The sequence below is a fragment of the Pinus tabuliformis genome, chromosome 7 (assembly GCF_031772625.1).
Source record: "Pinus tabuliformis cultivar Carrire ecotype Pingquan chromosome 7, CPIR1, whole genome shotgun sequence".
NCBI classification, from domain to species: domain Eukaryota; kingdom Viridiplantae; phylum Streptophyta; class Pinopsida; order Pinales; family Pinaceae; genus Pinus; species Pinus tabuliformis.
This window is the reverse complement of record NC_142293.1, coordinates 359,163,073-359,185,286: the sequence shown is the minus strand read 5'-3', so window position 1 is coordinate 359,185,286 and position 22,214 is coordinate 359,163,073. Positions and strand designations below refer to the sequence as shown.

Here is a 22,214-nt window from a genome sequence, read left to right as displayed (position 1 = left end):
GCTCAGGGCCAAATTTCTTTCTAAGTGGAATTGCATCTGGGGGTGTCATCACTCGTGGAAGCCATAATTTCCCCTTCTAAGTGTTGTTCATACTTGGGATTCGAGATTCCAGGGGTTGGCAAGGGTCGCACCTTTGCGTAGACCTGGATTTCTCTTGGACCAGTTTAAACCCCAAGCTAATCCATATCTAGGGATTGGGGGAATTTGAGGGTGGAAAAGGATGCACACTTCTTAGAGGCCCGAATATGTCTGAAGCCCAAATAAAAATCTTCTAGCTTTTATATGGGACCCTCTTTGCATAACACTGTTGGGGATCGCACTATTTATTTTATATAAGGATTAGATCCGAATGACAAAGAGTGCACATCTTTTGACAACCTAGATACAATTGAATTTAGGCTTTTGTGATCCATATCATGAAAAGTAAGAAAACTTTCAGTAAAAATCACATTGTCAGAGTTTTGTCAACGTGTTTCGAACCATCCAGTGTGGTTCATCACCAAGAAAAGATGAAGAACCAGATCTTGACATCAAGTTAAAATGATGAAGAGAAAAAAGTTTTTAGTTGTTATAATATAACAACTAGATTTGTCTAAATAAATATTATTTATTAAGGAAATAATTGTGAGAATATAATTAATATTGAATTAAGGAAAATAATTAATTAAAAGGATTTTTTTATGAAATGAATATCTAACATAAAAATAGTATTTAGGTCCAACCTAAACCAAGGTCTAGTTCTTCATTTTGTCTTGACGATGAACCACACTGGATGGTTCGAAATGCGTCAAAAAAACTCTGATGATGTGATTTTTACGAAAAGTTTTCTTACTTTTTATAACTAGGATACAATTAGATTCAGATCTTGATCTTAGTGTTGGAGGGATGGCCCATCAGTGAAACTTTTCCAAAACAGAACCTTTCCATAGACTATTTGGAAGTTTAGGGGTTCAGGGGTGGCAAATGACTACACAAATGTGCAGGCTCAAATCTAGCTAAGGTCGGATACACTCATAGTGTCGCAAAGGGTTTTGTGGACCCTATGTTGTGTTGGTTTGGACATGCTATGGGAGCTAGATAGGGGACACATGGATGCCATGTGGTAATATAATGAAAATGTGCTTGGTGATGTAGCTTGGTGGTGTGGCTTGGGGATGGACCTTAGAGGGAATATGATGGTTTCGACCCATGTTTGAGCAAGGTTAGAAATATTTTCAATAGGGGGAAATCACTCTGATTGTCCCATCTACATGGGAAGTGGTATAACCTTTTTTCGTGTGGAGTTTGTGTTAAACTATGTGGAAGTTACTGGGCAAAATCTCTACACAACTCGGATTGATAGTTGAGATCCATTGAGGCGAACCCCTCATGTTTGAAGTTTAACAAACTGGGGTAAGGAGTGGTTGGGACCACCCTCCTTCAATTAACGACTTTGATTTAATGAGGGCACCTCTCCCTAAATTCGAAACCATCATTGGTGGGGTTCATGTTGTAGAAAATCCTGTAGATAAACAAGCTAATGCAATGTACTAAATCAAAGGCAAGAATCTACTTCTACTTTCAACCAGTGGAAGCCAATTGATCGATGAAAAGGATAATTGACAAGATGAAGATAATTAAATACGCATATCAAAATAAATATTTGGGGAAGGCCACAACTCAAAACCCCATTATCTATATTTCATATATCAGAAATCCAAGATGATAATGCAATGCTTGTTCTCACAAGAACAATCCAAAAACTCAGTATAGTCTATCCTCAGCTCACAAGTAAACTCTTGGCAAACACTTAGCCAATTCTCCATATCTCCAAGCCCCTATTTCCTTACTCAATTCCTATGGATGATTAACCCATATTAATGGGAAACCAGTGCATCCAATACTGTGCAATCCATTCTAGGTTCAGTTCCTGATTGCATGCATGATCTATACAACTCAGTAAATCATACAATTGATAGTACACTATCCCTGCACTCTAGTCTCAACTGGGTCTTTCTCAGAATCGACATGCATGAGTTTCTAATGAAAGAATCTTCAGTTAACTTGAGTAGCACTAGTTAATGCATTAGTGCACCAACTGACTGTTAACTCACTATTCGTTCCTCAAACAGTTTGGAACTAATTTAACTTAACTGAGTAAACTAAGTTATCTAATTACAACTCACAATTAACTCATATTGTGCCCTTATAATATAGGGAGAACATATACATTATAAAGACTTCCAACTTGAAATTCCCAAGATAATTAAGTTAATTAAACTTAATTAACTATTTACAAGTTGTTATGAGAATAGAATTCGATTTTAGTTCTCAGTTTAATTCAAGGACAAATTAAATTGGAATTTCTTGTTACCATTTCTCAACACTCCCTCTCAACAAGAAAGGGATTATTAGCTACCCCGATCCTGTCTCTGTGAAACTCGAATTTACATCTTGACAATTCCTTTGTCTAAATGTGAGCATATTGCTCCTTCTTGGGAATGTACTCTAACAAAATAATCCACCTCAATACACAATCTCTGAGATGATGATATCAGATATCAATATGCTTGGACCGATCATGAAAAATTGGATTTTCAAAGAGTTTGATACAACTCTGATTATCACAGTAAATCACAGTTGGATCCATCTGCTGACCAAACAAACCAACCAGGATCTTCCTCATCTAGATGGCCTCACATGCTGCCTGACTCGCAACCATGTACTCTGCCTTTGTCGAACTGAGTGCAACCGATCTTTGTTTCCTATTGTACCAAGAAACTGCCACTGACCCAATACTGAAGATCCCTCCTGATGTGCTCTTCCTGTCGGATGGACTCCCTGCCCAATCTACATCAGTGAAGCCTTGAAGCTTCACTCCCTCTATTCGTCTATACCATAATCCATACTGAGAAGTGCCCCTGAGGTATCTCAACACATGCTTTGTCGCCTTCCAATACAACTTGGTAGGCCTAACCATCACTTGACTAAGATGGTTAACTACATAGCACATATCCATTTGTGTGTTCACCAAGTACATGAGTGAACCCACAAGCTTCCTGTAAATAGTATCTTCCTCTACTTCCCTTGAAGTAGCATCCTCCTTCCTCTAGTTACCTGCTACATGAGTCTCCATGGGTTTACTGCTCTCCATGCGGAATCTCCTGAGTATCTCGTTGGCATACTTTCCCTAAGACACAAACAACTCCCCATCTCCTTGCCATACCTCCATGCCAAGAAAGTAATGCATGAGCCCCATTTCCTTCATATGAAACTCTCTTGCAAGGTCCTCCTTATAATATTTGATCAGTTGATCATCACCTACCAGTATGAGATCATCAACATAAAGTACAATGATCAACAATTTACCTTCCACCACTATGTGGTATAGGTTCACATCCGCTTCACTCTTTGTGAAGCCCAACTCAATGAAGTAGCTATCTATCCTGGTGTATCAAGAAAGGGGTACTTGCTTCAACCCATACAATGCTATCTTGAGCCATCACACATGCGACTCACAGTCAAAGGTTTCAAAACCTTCAAGTTGCTCTATGTACACCTCTTCCTCAATCATGCCATTAAGGAAGTTTTTCTTCACATCCATCTGATGTATCTTCCAACACATATGTGTTGATAATGCCAATATAGATCTGATTGACGAGTACCTTGCAACAGGAGCAAAGATCTCATCATAGTCAATCCCCTCTACTTGTGAAAAGCCACGGGCCACAAATCTAGCCTTATGTTTCTCCACACTACAATCTGCAGCTTTCTTTACCTTGTAAAGCCAACGAGAGCTCACCACTGACTTGTTCTCCAGTCTCGGGACCACATCCAAACACTGTTACGAACTATGGAGTCATACTCCTCCACCATGGCATCAACCCAAATCGGTTGCTCCATTGCTTCCTTAAAGGAAGATGGCTCTATCACAACACATTTGCTTGTAAGAGCCATGTATCCAGTGTACCTCTCAAGTGACCTCCTCATCCTACATTGAGAAGTGGGTGCTCCCACATTCTCCCATGCATCATCCAACAATTTGTCAGCCTCTTTGGTGCACTTTCTTCCCTCTCTAGAAGACTCTACCTGAGTAGATGTCTCCACTCCCGAATCCTCTGCATGTGGCTGCTCCACATCAATTTGAGGCTCCTCAACCTTAGGAACTAAAAGCTCCTCATTTGCATGTAGCTCAAGCTCCCTCTCAAGGGAAACTCACATGGCCTTCTCCTCATCGAATTTGACATCCCTGCAAACCATTGTCATCCTACTGGTCGACAAGTACACCTGATAGTTGTGAGGTGTATTAGTGTACCCCACAAATATCCCCAACTCTGATGTCGGCTCAAGCTTCTTCCGTGCATCTTTGGTCACATGGAAATATACCGATGATCCAAAAATCCTGAAGTGACCAACATCTGGCCTCTTACCAGAATAAGCCTCATGTGGTGGCTTCATCTCAAGTGTCTGATGTGGGCTACGGTTCTGAACATAAAACATTGTGTTGCATGCCTCAACCCACAAGTGTAGTGGTAGGCCCTGATCATGCAATGTTTCCCTCGCTGCCCCTACTATGCTTCTGTTCTTCCTCTCGGCCACCCCATTCTGTTCTGGGTTATGGGATGTCATCAACTCTCGTTTAATCCCTTCCACTACACAAAAGTTCTTAAACTCGTTTGAGACATATTCACCACCGCTATCACTCTGTAGAGCTTTAACCTTCTTGCCCAACTCTTTCTCCACCAATTCTTTAAACTCACAAAACTTTTTGAAGTTTGATCCTTTTTCTGCATGAAAAATATCTAGCATTTACGAGAATAGTCATCAACAAATATAACATAATACCTGTTTTTGGTTGTGGATGCTATCGAGAATGGTCCACATACATCTGAATGTACTCCCTCTAGAATAGCCACTACTCGATTGTCTTTGTCGTGAAAGGAAGAATTGGTGTATTTTCCCAAAGTACACCCCTTGCATGTATCAACTTTCTCAAGCGTACCTTTGGGAAGATCGATAGAGATCTCCTGCAATATCTTCAAAGCCCCATGATGCAAGTGGCCTAATCGCCTGTGCTACAACTTGCCAACATATCAGCTCTGTACCCTTTCTTCTTTTCAGCTCAAATCAACACACTCCTCTTCCTCCAACTTATAGAGATTCTTCACCTGAGTCACTATCTTCTTTACCTGACCTGTGGCTATGTGTCGAAGGAATGCCTTTCCTTTCGAGAAGATCACATCATAGCCTCTATCCTCAAGCATGGCAATGGATACCAAGTTCTTCTTCAGCTCGGGCACACACATAAAATTCTACAAGGTGAGTGGAGCCCCATGCCCCCTCTGAAAAGTAATCGTGCCCAATCCAATAACATTATACTTCCTGTCATCATCCATCTCGATATGCATCTGGGGATATTTCTCCTCCAGGTCACTGAATAACTCTTTGTTGCCATTCATGTGGAATGAAGCTCCACTATCTAAGTACCATACACTTCCTATCATTGATGACACCATGCATGCAATGAGGGAAAGTCTAATTCGAATTGAGAGGCCAAAGCCTCACCCGCCACTCCTCCTAAGGACTTCTTCTTCGACTTCTTGAGTGGACAATTTGTAGCAAAATGGCCCAGCTCATGACAATGAAAGCATTTAACTTTCGTCATGTCTTTCTTCTTACTTCCATGATAAGAATCCAATTTGGAATGGGAAGCTTTCCCTTTCCCCTTCTTCGTCTTAATCGCTAAGCCACAATTCTCTTCATCATCAGTCTTTGATGAAGATCCATCCTTGATGTTCCTCCTAATCTCATCCTGCACCAAATCCGACCATAGTCGTTCCCAATCTAGCAGCTTCTCTCCTGATAACTATGCCAACTCTTTGGGAGTCCTAGAAGAACAAGACTCACCATATCTTCCTTGGCAACCATGATTCCAACACTTCCAAGTTCATCAGAACATTGAATGAACTTGGTCAATTATTTTGGAATAGTCTCGCCTTTCTCCATTTTGATTTTTTGAAGTTTGTCATTCAGTGCCAATTTCCTTTGGTCACTGTTGTTCTGATACAAGTCCGTCAATGTTTTCCACATATCATACAGACTTTCCTTGCAATGGATACTCGAGACAATGTGGTCTCGAACTACCTCAAGGATTATTCGCCTTGCCTTCGCCACACACTTCTTCCATTTGGCCAAATTGTGTGCATACAATGCTGTTGGCTTAGGAATTTCTTGATCAACAAATTCCTTCAAGCCATTATCTTCTAGCACAGCCTCCATTCTGTCCCTCTAAGCCATAAAATTCGAGTTGCCTTCCAAGGCATACTCAAGCCGCAAATTGTAGAACGCCATTTGTCGATCTTGAAGTATGTATTGCAAATTTGAATTTCACCTGTAACCCAAAACTCAAAACTTCGAAATCTCCTCTAGTATATTGTTACCAGCTCTGATACTATGTAGAAGATCCTGTAGATTCATAAGCTCATGCAATGTACTAAAACAAAAGACAAGAATCTACTTCCACTTTCAACCAACGAAAGCTAATTGATTGATGAAAACAATAATCAAAAAGAGGAAGATAATCAAATACACATAACACAATAAATATATGGGGAAATCCACAGCTCAAAACCCCACTATCTGTATTGCATGTATTAGAAATCCAAGATGATAATACAATGCTTGTTCTCACAAGAACAATCCCAACACTCGGTATAATCTATCCTTAGCTCACAAAAAAACTCTTGGCCAACACTTAGCCAATTCTCCATCTCTCCAAGCCCCTATTTCCTTGCGCAATTCCTATGGCTGATTAGCCCATATTAATGGAAAACCAGTGCATCCAAAACTACGCAATCCCTTCTAGGTTCAGTTCCCGATTGCATGCATGATCTATACAACTGAGTAAATCATACAACTGATAGTACATTGTCCCTGCACTCTAGTCTCAACTGGGTCTTTCTCAGAATCGACATGCATGAGTTTCTGATGAGAGAATCTTCAGTGAATTGGAGTAGCACTAGTTAATGCATTAGTGAACCAACTGACTGTTAATTCACTATTAGTTCCTCAAATAGTTTGGAACTAATTTAAATGAACTTAACTCAGTAAACTAAGTTATCTAATTACAACTCACAATTAACTCATACTGGACCCCTTTAATATAGGGAGAACATATACATGACTTCAGAAAGACTTCTAACTCAAAATTCCTAAGCTAATTAAGTTAATTAAACTTAATTAACTATTTACAAGTTGCTATGAGAATATAATTTGATTTTAATTACCATTTTAATTCAAGGACAAATTAAACTGGAATTTCTTTTTGTCATCTCTTAACACATGTTAGCAGTTGTTTCAATCAAGGCTTGGTTGAAGCATAACGAAAGTGTGTGAAAAATAAGGGAGTGGGACTAACTCGAAACCTTGTGTTTTGGAAGTACACCATTCACCCAAAGTGTTGTGTGAGGAAAAAGCCTTGATGCTGAGACCTTGATATGATGTGGGCCAACAGGTGCCACCTTTGGCACATAATATGATGAGTGGAAGCATGATCTCATGACATGCTAACCTGAAACCCATCCATGGATGGTGTGGCAATGTCATGTGAGTAGGGAGGAAGGCATGTGGGTGCCACATGGCATCCTTGTGATGACATGACCTTCCATGGATGGTGTGGCAATGTCATGTGAGTAGGGAGGAAGGCATGTGGGTGCCACATGGAATCCTTGTGATGACATGACCTTTTTAATAGGGAGAAACTTCTAATGGGCTTAACTTTTGATCTAGAACTTAGATTGAGGTAAGTTTTATATTGTCAAAAATCTCTCAATGAGCTAGTCACAATGTTAGTGTCAAAATTAAATTTTAAAGACACAAAAGTGAAGCTTTTTCTAACCTCATCTCCATAACAGGCCTTGGGGATCAAGAGAAATAAAGTCAGACCTTCCTCAAATCAATAACCTTCAAGGTATTGAAAAGGAGGGTGTTACAATGGATATATTCTTAGGGTTGTTGGTGGCTTGGTGATGACACATCATCAACCTAATATGGCTTGACACAATAATCTTGAGCCACTAGTTGTTTAGTATCAAATGATTAAATAGAGAAAGTAGGTTCCTACCACATTTTTGATGACATTAATGACTAGACATGAAGGTTCCAAAAATTTGGTCTCTAAAACAAAACCAACAACCTCTTTAACACATAATTTGACAACAAAAAGTAATCAGGATGTGCACTCAAAATCTCGGCCAAATATTTTTTTCCGTAAGAATGTTTTAAGCATAGTATATGGAAGTACCATGGTTGTCTTTTCGAAAATTTGTAGAATTGGATATTCAAATTCTCTTTTGTCAATAACATTGCATGTCGGCAATGGTGGATGCTCATTATCTAAATTTGTAGAATTGGATATTCAAATTCTCTTTTGTCAGTAACATTGCATGTTTGCAATGGTGGATGATTATTATTTATAGGAGATGTGATGGATTCGTTTTTTTAAAGAAATGTTCTTTTATTAATGGTGGATGATCATTATTTATAGGAGATGTGATGGATTTGTTTTTTTAAAGATTGGCTCTCACATATTCTTAATGGCAACCAAGAGGTTTGGAAGACCATTTTCTTCAATTATGAATTTTCAGGAATCAAGTCTAGGGTTTTATTCATTTACTACACGGGGATTTCCAAAGTTCCCCAAACTATTCACAAATCTCTAGTTTTTTGGCGATAATTCTAGGGTCAAATTCAAACATGTGTAATTCCATTAAATGGATCATGTAGGATTAGTTCACCAACTAGTTTTCACTTTCAACCACAAGTAGAGAGACTTGCTATTGAGGAATCAATACAATATTAAGTTATCATGATTTATGAGCTTATCACGGTTTATGAGCACACGAGTAGGGAAAGATATTATCACGATTTATGAGCACACATGAGTAGAGAAAGATCCAATAAACAATAGAGGTTTACCTCTTCAATAGAGGAGTCTAAATATGAATACAATGGAGTTAATATTAATTATTTATGTTGTTATGTTGTTAGCATTTAATATATTTAAATGCTTTGCATTTATCGTCAGCACTATATGAATTTATTTGCCTACACAAGGGGGTTTAATGGAATATAATGTATATCTATCGTCTTCATCATATTCTTGAATAATATTCTTTGTTATATTTTATCGTCTTCAACATATTCTTGAATAATATTCTTTGTTATATTTTATTATTCTTTGTTATATTTTATTTTACATATAGTTCATTAGGGTTGTATGAACTACTTTACATATTGTGTAGTGCTAAGATAATGAGATGATTCTAGGTTGAGGATGAGGGAATGTCATATAGTGTAGTTGAGAAGTATACCATAAGAAGGATTAATAGTTTTATAAGGAGATCTTGTAATAGTTTGAGTCTTGGATGTTGCCACATTAAATATTGGAGATATAGATATTAACAAATAACAAACACTAGCAACATCGACTTTGTTTAATTTAATTCTACTAGCATATATCCATCTAACTCTATTTTTAGGAGAATGTTAGTAATGCTACCAATATCACATTCCCTAATAGGGGGATTCTTGAGAGGCACAGAAAAATAAGGGGCCATGTTTGCCACCTTGGAAATGTTAGGATATTTAATGTCGGGGGTGGTGTGGCCGCCCCCTCGCATACATAAGTATGAAAATGAATTTCTCTTCTAGTAGTATGTTTTATGACTGTGCGGAGCTGATGAATGGTGGTGAAATTTGGTTTGGGCACTTAGACTGATGGACAACTCTCTCCCTACCCCAAGAGATAATTCAAGGAGGAATGGACAATTTCTTCTTGTCACGTCTTTGTCTTCATTCCATCCCATGTTGGTCTTCCTTTGGCCACTCTATAATCAGTGTCTTAAAGTATACCATGTCTAGAAATTGTGCCTCCTCTATCTTGGTGTTGTGTTCTATGAGTCTTAACCCTAGAGAACATTTTTATTGGCTGAAGATGGAACACCAACAAATGCACAACAAGTGTGGGGGAGGGGACCGTGGCCCCCATGGCTGCATTAGAGCTCAACAACAGGCCCAGGAGGTTATTGATAGCTACCATGCAGTGGTCCATCCTCGGCTCCTAAAACCATAGGAGTAGCAAAACACAATGTTGAGTTAGATCCTTGTTGCATGAATGGGACGATAGAGAGTATTTTTCCATTGCTCATCAATCAAGTTCCATATCTCAACTTGTTTGGTGAAATTCTCCTACCCTGTGTACTTATAGTATGATGGATAACTTCTTTCTCTCTATCCTTGGCCTCACATATATAGCACAATATGATGGATAACTTCTTTGTCTCTATCCTTGGCATCACATACATAGCACATTGTAGGCTTGTCACCATCAATGAAGTGATGCACCTTTACCAATGGTTTATTAGTGGTCCACATCTCTTACAATCCAATCCAAAAGCTCTCTTACTACACTAGTAGCACATTGTAGGCTTGTCACCATCAATGAAGTGATGCACCTTTACCAATGGTTTATTAGTGGTCCACATCTCTTACAATCCAATCCAAAAGCTCTCTTACTACACTAGTAGGCCTATAGCTCGTCCATCTAGTTTACTATTTTTACTATTATAGAAACAAGCATGCCACTCATATAGAAGAAACATTATATTCACCTCCAATGTAGAAACAAGCATGCCACTCCTATAAAAGAAACATTATATTCACCTCCAATGTAGAAACAAACATGCCACTCATGTAGAAACAAGCATGCCACTCATATAAAAGAAACATGCATGCCACTCATATAAAAGAAACATTATATTCACCTCCAATGTAGAAACAAACATGCCACTCATATAGAATCGAAGAAACGTTATATTCACCTCCAATGTAATATTCACCTCCAATGTAGAAGTGATCAAGGATTGAAGAGAAATGAAGCTAGCGGTCCACATGATTGTGAGATGCACCAATGAAGAAACGTTATATTCACCTCCAATGTAATATTCACCTCCAATGTAGAAGTGATCAAGGATTGAAGAGAAATGAAGCTAGCGGTCCACATGATTGTGAGATGCACCAATGATTGTGAGATGCACCAATTCCTAATTTCCTATGAAATGTCTCAAGATATCAAGAACATACGTATAATTATGTGCATTTGGCAATGTTCCTAGCTCATTCAATAATGTGAGATGCACCAATTCCTAATTTCCTATGAAATGTCTCAAGAGATCAAGAACATACGTATAATTATGTGCATTTGGCAATGCTGCTAGCTCATTCAATAATATCCTCGATTCTTATAAAAATTTCCCATGTCCTCTAAAATCATATCAATGCAACGGGTGGACAAGGAGTGTGCACAATATTTTAACGGGTGGACAAGGAGTATGCACAATATTTTAATGGGTGGACGAGGAGTATGTACAGTATTTGATATCTTTGTATAAACCACAATATTTGATATTTTATATCTTTGTATAAACTAAATAATTAGTACCATTATTAAAAAAAAATTAACAACATTTTGCATATCTATCTCTTCGAAGAACCCATAATAATAGTGTTTAGTGTTTCTTTAATATATGTAGATGCATAGATATTGTCGTTCGAATAATTAAGATTCGAATAATTAAGAAAATGACAATGGTTTTATCTTTTCCATCTATCTAACTATTTGACATCACAAAGCATCTTTTCCATCTATCTAACTATTTGACATCACAAAGCACTCCTTGATAGATCCTCTCAACTCTTCATAGAAAGAGCCCTTGTACCATAGTACAAAATTTTAACAACATTTTCCATATCTATCCCTTGGAAGAGCCCATAATAATAGTGTTTCTTAACTCTTCATAGAAAGAGCCCTTGTACCATACTTCAATAATAGAAACAAAATTTTAACAACATTTTGCATATCTATCTCTTGGAAAAACCCATAATAATAGTGTACAAAATTTTAACAACATTTTGCATATCTATCTCTGGGAAAAACCCATAATAATAGTGTTTCTTAACTCTTCATAGAAAGCCCTTGTACCCTAGTTCAATAATAGAAACAAAAATTTAACAACATTTTGCATATCTATCTCGTGGAAGAACCCATAATAATAGTGTTTCTTTAATATATGTAGATGAATAGATATTGTCGTTCGAATAATTAAGAAAATAAGAATGGTTTTATCTTTTCCATCTATCTAACTATTTACATCACAAAGCACTCCTTGGTAGATCCTCTCAACTCTTCATAGAAAGAGAGCCCTTGTACCCTAGTTCAATAATAAAAACAACTTCAAACATTAACTAGTAGAGAGCCCTTGTACCCTAGTTCAATAATAAAAACAACTTCAAACATTAACTAGTAGAGAGCCCTTGTACCCTAGTTCAATAATAAAAACAACTTCAAACATTAACTAGTAGACTGGGTTGTTTTTTAATGTTTAGAGTGTTACTCATTTAAAAAAAAATCTAGCCATAATCTTGTTGGCTTATTGTTTTTCTTTTATTTACGTTGTTGGCTTATTGTTTTTCTTTTATTTACGTTGTTCCCTAGGAATTGACCTCCTCACAAAGAAAGGTGAGGTTGTTAGCTCCATTAAGTTTTACACAATTGCTGCCTAAAATTATGGAATTTAAACTGTAGTCTTTCCTTAACTTATGGAAACCAACTGCAGTAGTTTCCTTAAGTTAAGGAAATCAACTACAGCTAATAAATTTATTGTTAGGAGCTACTGAAGTGGTCCATTACTCCCATCTGGAGTTCTCTGCCTTGATCTGTGGGACATCTGACACATAGCTATCAGAAGCTTGATGGAAGCTTAGCTATAAATTCATCTGTTTGGTCCCCAAGCTCATATCTCAATCCCCTTCAGTTTTACACCATCTAGCTGAGATAGCAGAGCTTGGAAGTGCCTTCAGAATTTTTGTGTTCTTTTTCTTTTGCTTGGATTGAAGCTGGAGTGCTGAAGAAGAAGCTTGTGGACTGTGGCCTGCATCAATACATCACCAATGGCTGGAGGTAACTCGTATCCCTGGGCATTAAGATTTAATGATTCTTTTCAGTTATTCCGCATATAAAAGAATCGTTGTAGAAACTGTAGAATATCTAACATTTGGTATCAGAGCCCCTTTACCTCTGCCTTGCTGTGTGTTAGCCAAGAAACGAATTCCTCTCTTAAAATATTTGTATTTCGGCTGGGCTTTATTCTTGCCTATTTCTTGAATAGCCGGCCTCCTTAAATAAATAAATAAAAAAAATAAAAATATTGGAAAATTGGAAATCTGACTTCTCAGAAAAATCATCAAAGCAATTTTATTATTTGATGATTATTTTTATGGGAGTTATGTGAAAGCAGCCTACGTGGATTTAATTAATTGGGTTCTGGTTACACATCCAGTTACTTGAGCTACTGATAATGCATTGAGTCTGAAATAGGAGTAATGTCCTCGATATTTATCATATATGCACTGTTTCTTCCAGAAATGATAACATGTAGAAGCGTTATTAAATTTTATATGTAAGAAGCAGCCTGAATTTCTTGTGCGGTATTGGTGAATCTACTTGAATTCTTATTTGAGGATTAATATTTCTTATTTTGTCTCGATTTTGACTGAGTAGAACATCACCTCATTTATCTTGTAAGGTATTGGTCGAACGGCGTGGTTTTGAAAACTTATTGGAAATTTAGTATTTTGTGTCTTTGTTTTTATTGAAGTGAGTACTGAACCACATCTTTTCATGGCATAACCCTTTTGAAAGACATTGTTGAACAACATGCAAAGTAGACGGGAATTAAAGTGAGTTTTGCTTTTGAATTACATAGCCATCAGAAGTGGCCCTCCTTTGCTTGTTTTTTCTTTCTCCACACTCGCACATTGGGTGCATGTGGTGGGGACGTCATGAGCATATAATTGACATATTTTAATATATCAGACACATGATGGTATAGTCTAGTATTTCTTTTAATGGTTTTGAAACATGTTATATGCGTGTTTGCAAATTAAAAGAAATAGTTATACATTCTTAAATATTTGAATATTTCACTATTTGAATATTTGAAATAATTTAGTCTTTGAATATTTCAAATTTGCAGTTTTATTTCCAAATTGTTTAGAGCCCATTTTATAATTAATTTAAGAATTAGTCTTAAATAAATTATGGGACAGTTAGACTAAGGAATGTAAATTTGATTTTGCTGGAAAAATATTACAGTTATATGGAGTTTATTAAAATGTCATTTTGACTTACTCCTTTCAGTAAACATTATTTTTCTCTCTGGTTAAGTTTTGTTTATACAGCAAAATAATGTCTAGTGATCCATATAATTTTAATTAATTAGAGAATAGCCACAACATCTTTAACTAAATAAAATTATATATTGATTGGCAAGATCACATAAAGAATTAGACATTAAATTGTAATTAATTACACTGAATATAATAAATTTTATCCCACAGGAATTTTTATTGTATTTATGTGATTAATTAGGATAAAATTTCATAATCTACCCACAGGAGTTATGAATTAATAAGTTTTATCATAAGGTTTTATTGAATCTGATTGAATTGAAAATTTAGCCCACAGTCAATTTTCATGTCATTTGATTCAATTCTTTTTAGCATGTTTTACATTGGTAAAACATGAAAGTTCATAAAGTTTATTGAATCTGTTTGAATTGAAAATTTAGCCCACAGGCAATTTTCATGTCATTTGATTCAATTCTTTTTAGCATCATAAAGTTTTATTGAATCTGTTTGAATTGAAAATTTAGGCCACAGGCAATTTTCATGTCATTTGATTCAATTCTTTTTAGCATCTTCATAAAGTTTTATTGAATCTACTTGAATTGAAAATTTAGCCCACAGGCAATTTTCATGTCATTTGATTCAATTCCTTTTACCATGTTTTACATTGGTAAAACGTGAAAGTTCGTAAAGTTTTATTGAATCTGCTTGAATTGAAAATTTAGCCCACAGGCAATTTTCATGTCATTTGATTCAATTCGTTTTAGCATGTTTTACATTGGTAAAACGTGAAAGTTCATAAAGTTTTATTGAATCTGCTTGAATTGAAAATTTAGCCCACAGGCAATTTTCATGTCATTTGATTCAATTCTTTTTACCATGTTTTACATTGGTAAAACGTGAAAGTTCGTAAAGTTTTATTGAATCTGCTTGAATTGAAAATTTAGCCCACAGGCAATTTTCATGTCATTTGATTCAATTCGTTTTAGCATGTTTTACATTGGTAAAACGTGAAAGTTCATAAAGTTTTATTGAATCTGCTTGAATTGAAAATTTAGCCCACAGACAATTTTCATGTCATTTGATTCAATTCTTTTTAGCATGTTTTACATTGGTAAAACATGAAAGTTCATAAAGTTTTATTGAATCTGTTTGAATTGAAAATTTAGCCCACAGGCAATTTTCATGTCATTTGATTCAATTCTTTTTACCATGTTTTACATTGGTAGAACATGAAAGTTTATTAAGCCTCAACATAAGCATGTGATTCTTTATTTTGATGCAGTAGTACAACCTGCAAATTTCTCTGAAATTCATTCTGACATTCCCGAACTTGAGGAAGTAATCTCGTTTGTTTGTTATGAATCTGATATGGTTAATGTTAATATTAACACATGATGGATTGATTCTGGATCAACAATTCACATTTCGAATTCCTTGCAAAGGTTTGCAAAACCTAAGGAAGCTAGTAGGAAGTGAGCAAAGCATCTTATCAGGAAACAAGATGGGCTCGCATGTGGAAGCTATAAGAACATGTTATTTAAGTAGTGGCTTTGTTTTGGAGTTAGAAAAGACCTTTTACGTTCCAAGTTTTTCTAGAAACTTGATCTCAGTTTCAAGGCTTGTACCTTTTGGATATTCCTTAAAACTTTTCAGAAAAGAATCTTTCAGTCTATTCTATAAATCTGATTATGTTGGGAATGGTATTTTGTCTAATGGTCTTTACTGCATTAATTTACAAAACAATGTCACATATGATTCAATGCATGTTCACACTGGCACTAAAAGACGATGGTTATTAACACTTCTTCATTAATAACACTTCGTCATTAATGATTGACACCACTTCTTCATTAATAACACATCTTCATTTATTCCCCTCTAGTCATGGTGAGCAATTGGTTTGCAAGCTCAATAAGTCATTATCTGGTTTAAAACAAGCATCCTGCCAATGGTATTTGAAATTCCATGATGTAATTTCTTCTTTTTGGTTTTGTAGAAAACATTATGGATCAATGTATGTACCTGAAGGTTAGTGGGAGTAAAATTTGTTTTCTTGTTTTATATGTGGATGACCTTTTTGCTAGCAACCAATGATAAGGGTTTGCTACATGAGGTGAGACGATTCCTCTCTAAAAGTTTTGATATGAAGGATATAGGTGAGGCATCTTATGTCATTGGCATTAAGATCCATAGAGACAGATTTCGAGGCATCTTGGGTCTGTCACAGGAAACCTATATTAATAAAATTTTAGAGAGATTTCGGATGAAGGATTGTTCACCAAGTGTAGCTCCCATTGGGAATGTTGGGACGATGTCAGAGTGATCCAGGTTTAGACCACTGGAGAGCTGCAAAGAAAATAATGAGGTACCTTCAAGGGACCAAAGACTGCATGCTTATGTATATCCTGTTTGAGGCTGCTTTACATGGTGTATGGCTTAAGAATTTCATTTCTGGGCTTAAAATTATGGATTCTATCTCTAAGCCATTGAGAATATATTGTGATAATTCAGTTGCTGGTTTTATGGCTAAAAAAGTGGGAGTCGAAATAAACACATCGACATTAAGTATTTAGCTATAAGGGAACGTGTTAAAGAAAAGAAAGTGGTCATTGAGCACGTCAGCACTGAGTTAATGATCACTGATCCTTTGACTAAGGGCATGCCATCCTTTAAATTCAAGGATCATGTATTGAATATGGGACTTGGTTCCATTATGCAGTTTTTCATTGTATGGACAATGTTAATGAAATTCTTAATTATTGCGATGTTTTTTCTCATATTTATGTGCACCTTAAGTTGATTTGAGAAAATTCATTTAAGAAGGACCAAGAATAAACATAGGGTTTATTCATTAAGAAATTGTTGCCACATAAATTATAATAAGAATAAATACATAGTAATACATGGAAGATAATACTCATCATTAGAGGACTTATCGCCATGATTCATGTATCTATTACTTAATACAGATTATCAATGGTTTTTAAGTTGAGACATTAAGTTTGGAAGTATGGACCAAGTGGGAGAATGTTAGCTTCATTAAGTTTTACACAATTGTTGCCTAAAATTATGGAATTTAAACTGTAGTCTTTCCTTACTTATGGAAACCAACTGCAGTAGTTTCCTTAAGTTAAGGAAATCAACTGCAACTAATAAATTTATTGTTAGGAGCTACTGAAGTGGTCCATTACTCCCATCTGGAGTTCTCTGCCTTGATCTGTGGGACATCTGACACATAGCTATCAGAAGCTTGATGGAAGCTTAGCTATAAATTCATCTGTTTGGTCCCCAAGCTCATATCTCAATCCCCTTCAGTTTTACACCATCTAGCTTAGATAGCAGAGCTTGGAAGTGCCTTCGGAATTTTTGTGTTCTTTTTCTTTTGCTTGGATTGAAGCTGGAGTGCTGAAGAAGAAGCTTGTGGACTGTGGCCTGCATCAATACATCACCAATGGCTGGAGGTAACTCGTATCCCTGGGCATTAAGATTTAATGATTCTTTTCAGTTATTCCGCATATAAAAGAATCGTTGTAGAAACTGTAGAATATCTAACAGAGGTCACCATGGATTTTGTGGAAGGTGTAGTCAATTTCCTCGGGGCCCCACTCAAGTGTTCCGATGCTTTAGTTGTAATTTTTAATATGCTTTATGCTTATATTTCCACTTTTATGATACCAAAGATTGATGGTGATATGGACCATTTTTCTACTTATGATATCATGGATGGATGGATAGTAATATAGATGATTTTTGAGGTAGATGTAGGGAAATTCCACTCCATACTAAAAGGTGGTATTTTTTGAATGGTTGATTATGCCATTCATTTCCTTCCCACACTAGTATGTCAACTAGCATGTCAACGTTTGCCAACTGTATCTAAACTTTGGCAAATTTTGAAGTTTAATCGGGTCTCCATATTTTCACACTCGGTCTAATGTCTCAACGTTTTTGCAGGGCATACATTAAACTTAGGAAAAAATAAATGAAAAACAAATAAAAGCATTCTAAATAAGAAACAAATCTTGATAAACACCAAATCTCACATTAAAAATCAACAAATATTCACCATTTTTTTTATACATACTAGAGAACGGTAGATCATAGGAATGGTAGAAACTGAGGAATATTGGAATGGTAAATCCAAATCAATAAAATTACAATCAAAGGACAAAAAGATTGGGCCATGGTGTAATTGACATCGATAAGGTGATATTTAACATCTATCAGCTATAATATCAACAAATATCGCGATATTATCTCCGATAAGAAAATATCAATATTTAAGAATGATAACATCATTATCTCAACCTTAAAAATTATTTTGTTTAAAATCACACCATATTATCGTGACATTTAGGATATTATTGTGATATTGATAACACTAGATCTTAGTAATAGACAATGGTTTCCTAGCTTTTGGGACTTGGTTTACTCCATAAACTACGAAAAGCAAAGCACTAGGAGAATGTAACCTTTTTTAAGATCCATTTTCAAAATTATTAGACACAAAGGATTTATGCTATTTTTTTTAGTTTATTAGCATAACACATGTTACATCTTAAGGATATATCTAAATGAAATGTTCTATATTATTTTCAGTGTTGGAAAAATAGTGATAATACTGTCACATCGAGATTGTTGGAAAAATAGAGATAACATTGTCACATAGAGATTGTTGGAGAAATAGTGATAACATTGTGACATAGAAATTTTTTTAGAGGGCCAAATGTTCTATATTATTTTCAGTGTTGGAAAAATAGTGATAATACTGTCACATCGAGATTGTTGGAAAAATAGAGATAACATTGTCACATAGAGATTGTTGGAGAAATAGTGATAACATTGTGACATAGAAATTTTTTTAGAGGGCCAATTTTATCTGCCGAAAAAATCAAGATGAAATTGTAAAAATCCTTTATCAGAAATGAAGGAGCAATCATATTGATGTCAATGGGACTAGAACCGTAAAATTGTAAAAATCTTCAATCAATCCATAAGAAGAAAGTGTTCATGTAGAAATGAAGAAGAATGTGTTCATGTAGAAATGGAGCAATCATATTAATCTCAATGAGCAATCATATTAATCTCAATGGTACTAAAATCAAGATAAAATTGTAAAAATCCTCTATCAATCCATAAGAAGAACGTGTTCATGTGTTCATGTAGAAATGAAGGAGCAATCATATTAATCTCAATGGTACTAGAATCTCAATGGTACTAGAACCTAGGTAGGGAAGGGGAAGATAATAGGAACTCTTCCCTACTGCCCAAGCTACACCCACACCCAAGGGGAAGATAATAGCAACTCTTCCCTACTGCCCAAGCTACACCCACTCAACAAGGAGAAGATAATAGCAACTCTTCCCTACTGCCCAAGCTACACCCACTCAACAAGGAGAAGATAATAGCAACTCTTCCCTACTGCCCAAGCTACACCCACTCAACAAGGTCATGTTGAAAGTTGTTAGATAATCTTTTGATTTTTTTATGATCTATTTTGTAAACATTACTATTTGGTCAAATTGATCGTGGTTAGATAATCTATTTCAATGATTTAATTGTCTACTTTTTATTATATGCTTAAAAAAATGTGAGTAATTGCTTGATTTAGATGGTAATCATTAATGGACTCTCGATGCAACTTCTATCTTGGTTTAATATGCATATGTTTTAACTTGATTTTCTATCTTGGTTTAATATGCATATGTTTTAATTTGATTTTCCAAATGGTAATAACTCTTCTCTACTGAGAATTTCCCCTGATGCTTTGCTCGCTTTGTGCACCTTGATCTAAAATGATTTTCATGGATTCTTAGCACACCCTTAACCGAATTTTTCCTATGCCTTTACTAGCTATTGAAGTTCCTCTTACTTCTTTTTTTATTATAGTTTATCTCAGGCTTGAGATGATGGTACTTGTAACTTGTGGCTTGAGATTGAGATGACGGTACTTGTAACTTGTGGCTTGAGATGACGGTACTTGTACATTGTGGCTTGAGTAGCAGTGATTTAATCTAAGTCATCAAAATTCAAAATCACCCAGATTTAGGCCACAACATCATAAAATGCTTTAACAAGGTGTGCTCTTACACAACATCATAAAATGCTTTAACAAGGTGTGCTCTTACTTTCTTGCTTTATTTATTTAGTGTTAATACCATCTCTTCACACCATTTCATTTTACTTATCCTTCCTCAAAATCACCCAGACTTAGGCCACAACATCATAAAATGCTTTAACAAAAACACCTTGTGATCCTTTATTCTACTCCCGTGTGCTCTTACTTTCTTGCTTTATTTATTTAGTGTTAATACCATCTCTTCACACCATTTCATTTTACTTATCCTTCCTCTTACTTCTCTGCAGATGGACAAAAACAGGGACAGCACTGGGAGAATCAGAATACAAGTGAAATGTGGGGGCTACATAATTCAGGAAATACAGAGAAGACACCAAAATTGGTCGACCCTGAAACTGAAAAGGCCCTAGATTACGGTTTGGCCAGTTCATTTACACCAGCTAGCCAGGGCGGGTTTCATTTTCCAGAACAAAATGATAATCTTCTTTCAAAACATGACAGATTAGTGTCAACTGGTGAAACAGTGTTTCTTCCAGAGATGGTTGTTGATATTTCGAATGAAAGTCCAGAAAATACTGCTCCCAAGCCTTCAGAAACAGGTTTCAGACCCAGCGAATGGCAGGTTACCAAACAGAGTATGGCGCCATCGGTAAGCGATCAGGCCGGATGCCATGGCTATTTGAATTCTCATAACCAACCGTGCTCCCCTATAATGTCATTGGTAAATGGCCTGTTAAACCCTGGCGATTGTTCTACTATTTTAGGAGGATCACTTAAGGCGGTTCCTTTCTCAGATCCTCCTCGCAGTCCACGCTCTGTTCTTCACCATGATTCCGATATTTTCCACTCTGATTTGCAGGTACAGCACAAGCCTTCCAGAGGAAGGCCAAAAGGTTCTAAAAATGTAGGAAATCCTCGAGAAATGAAAAGGCAGTTAACAGAACAGTTGGCAGAAAGAGGTCGAATGCTGTGCAAACAATACCTGGGAATCGCGAAGAGACCTCCCCCTGCATAATCGGAATCTGAGACAATATCCTGATATTTCGTTGGTGATTCTCTGGGTCAGAGACATTCTTTCTTTCTGTTTAATTTAACGAATAACTATTTTTTGCAAAACATTTATCCATTTTCTTGGCCCTTTTTCTCAAGGATGCGTATTTATTGGACAAATGTGCCGGGAGAATTTTACCACATGGTTATAATTGTACTTCCCTATCATTGTACTTGAAAATTGCATCAAAAGCAGTATGGGAAATTGGAACGCGATTTTAAGCTGCTGGCCATTAAAACTTTTGTTAATATGTGTGTGTTAGTGGGTCTATGTTTCATAAATGCATCCATGGAACTTTCTTCCTTCCCATATGAATTTTAGCTTCACAAAATTAACTATACATTCTAACTAAACCATAGCTAATTTAATAAAAAAATATTATAGTATATGCTATGCCAATACATTAAAATAATGTTATATCATAGCTAATTAAATAAAATAATACTATATGCTATGCCAATACATTAAAATAATATTATATCATAGCTAATTAAATAAAATAATACTATATTATATGCTATGCCGATACATTAAAATAATATTATATCATAGCTAATTAAATAAAATAATACTATATTATATGCTATGCCAAAGAAGAGAAAGAAGAGACAAAAACCCAAAAACCCAAACCTCTGGAAGGAGACACAATCCTATTGAATGCTCATTTGTATTCTCTCCTTCCACAATCCTATTGAATGCTCATTTGTATTCTTAAGAGAGTCTATTTTATTTTTGAGAACACATTTATTTGATCATATACCAAAAGTGGTTACCTTGAATCCAAGAGATATGAGAGAATGCCACATTTATTTGAACATTATATACCCAAAGTGGTTCCTCGACACAGAGGAGACATAA

The 22,214-nt window shown here is 35.9% G+C and overlaps 1 protein-coding gene and 1 long non-coding RNA gene across 2 annotated transcripts in view; both read left to right on the top strand.

The window, feature by feature from the left end:
* The window catches only part of LOC149247434 (uncharacterized), a gene marked incomplete at its 3' end in the record, with an annotated part of 38,767 nt that extends 17,876 nt beyond the window's left edge, over positions 1-20,891 (top strand). Inside the window, exon 5 of the mRNA XM_089444252.1 lies at positions 20,593-20,891. Within this exon, the coding sequence (XP_089300378.1) occupies positions 20,593-20,891 (299 nt within the window). The remainder of the gene's footprint in view (positions 1-20,592) is intronic.
* Positions 20,851-21,577, top strand: LOC149247433 (uncharacterized). The gene is made up of 2 exons (XR_016266627.1): positions 20,851-21,026; positions 21,165-21,577. It is a non-coding gene; the product is annotated as an uncharacterized LOC149247433 (long non-coding RNA).
* Positions 21,578-22,214: the final 637 nt, after the last annotated feature.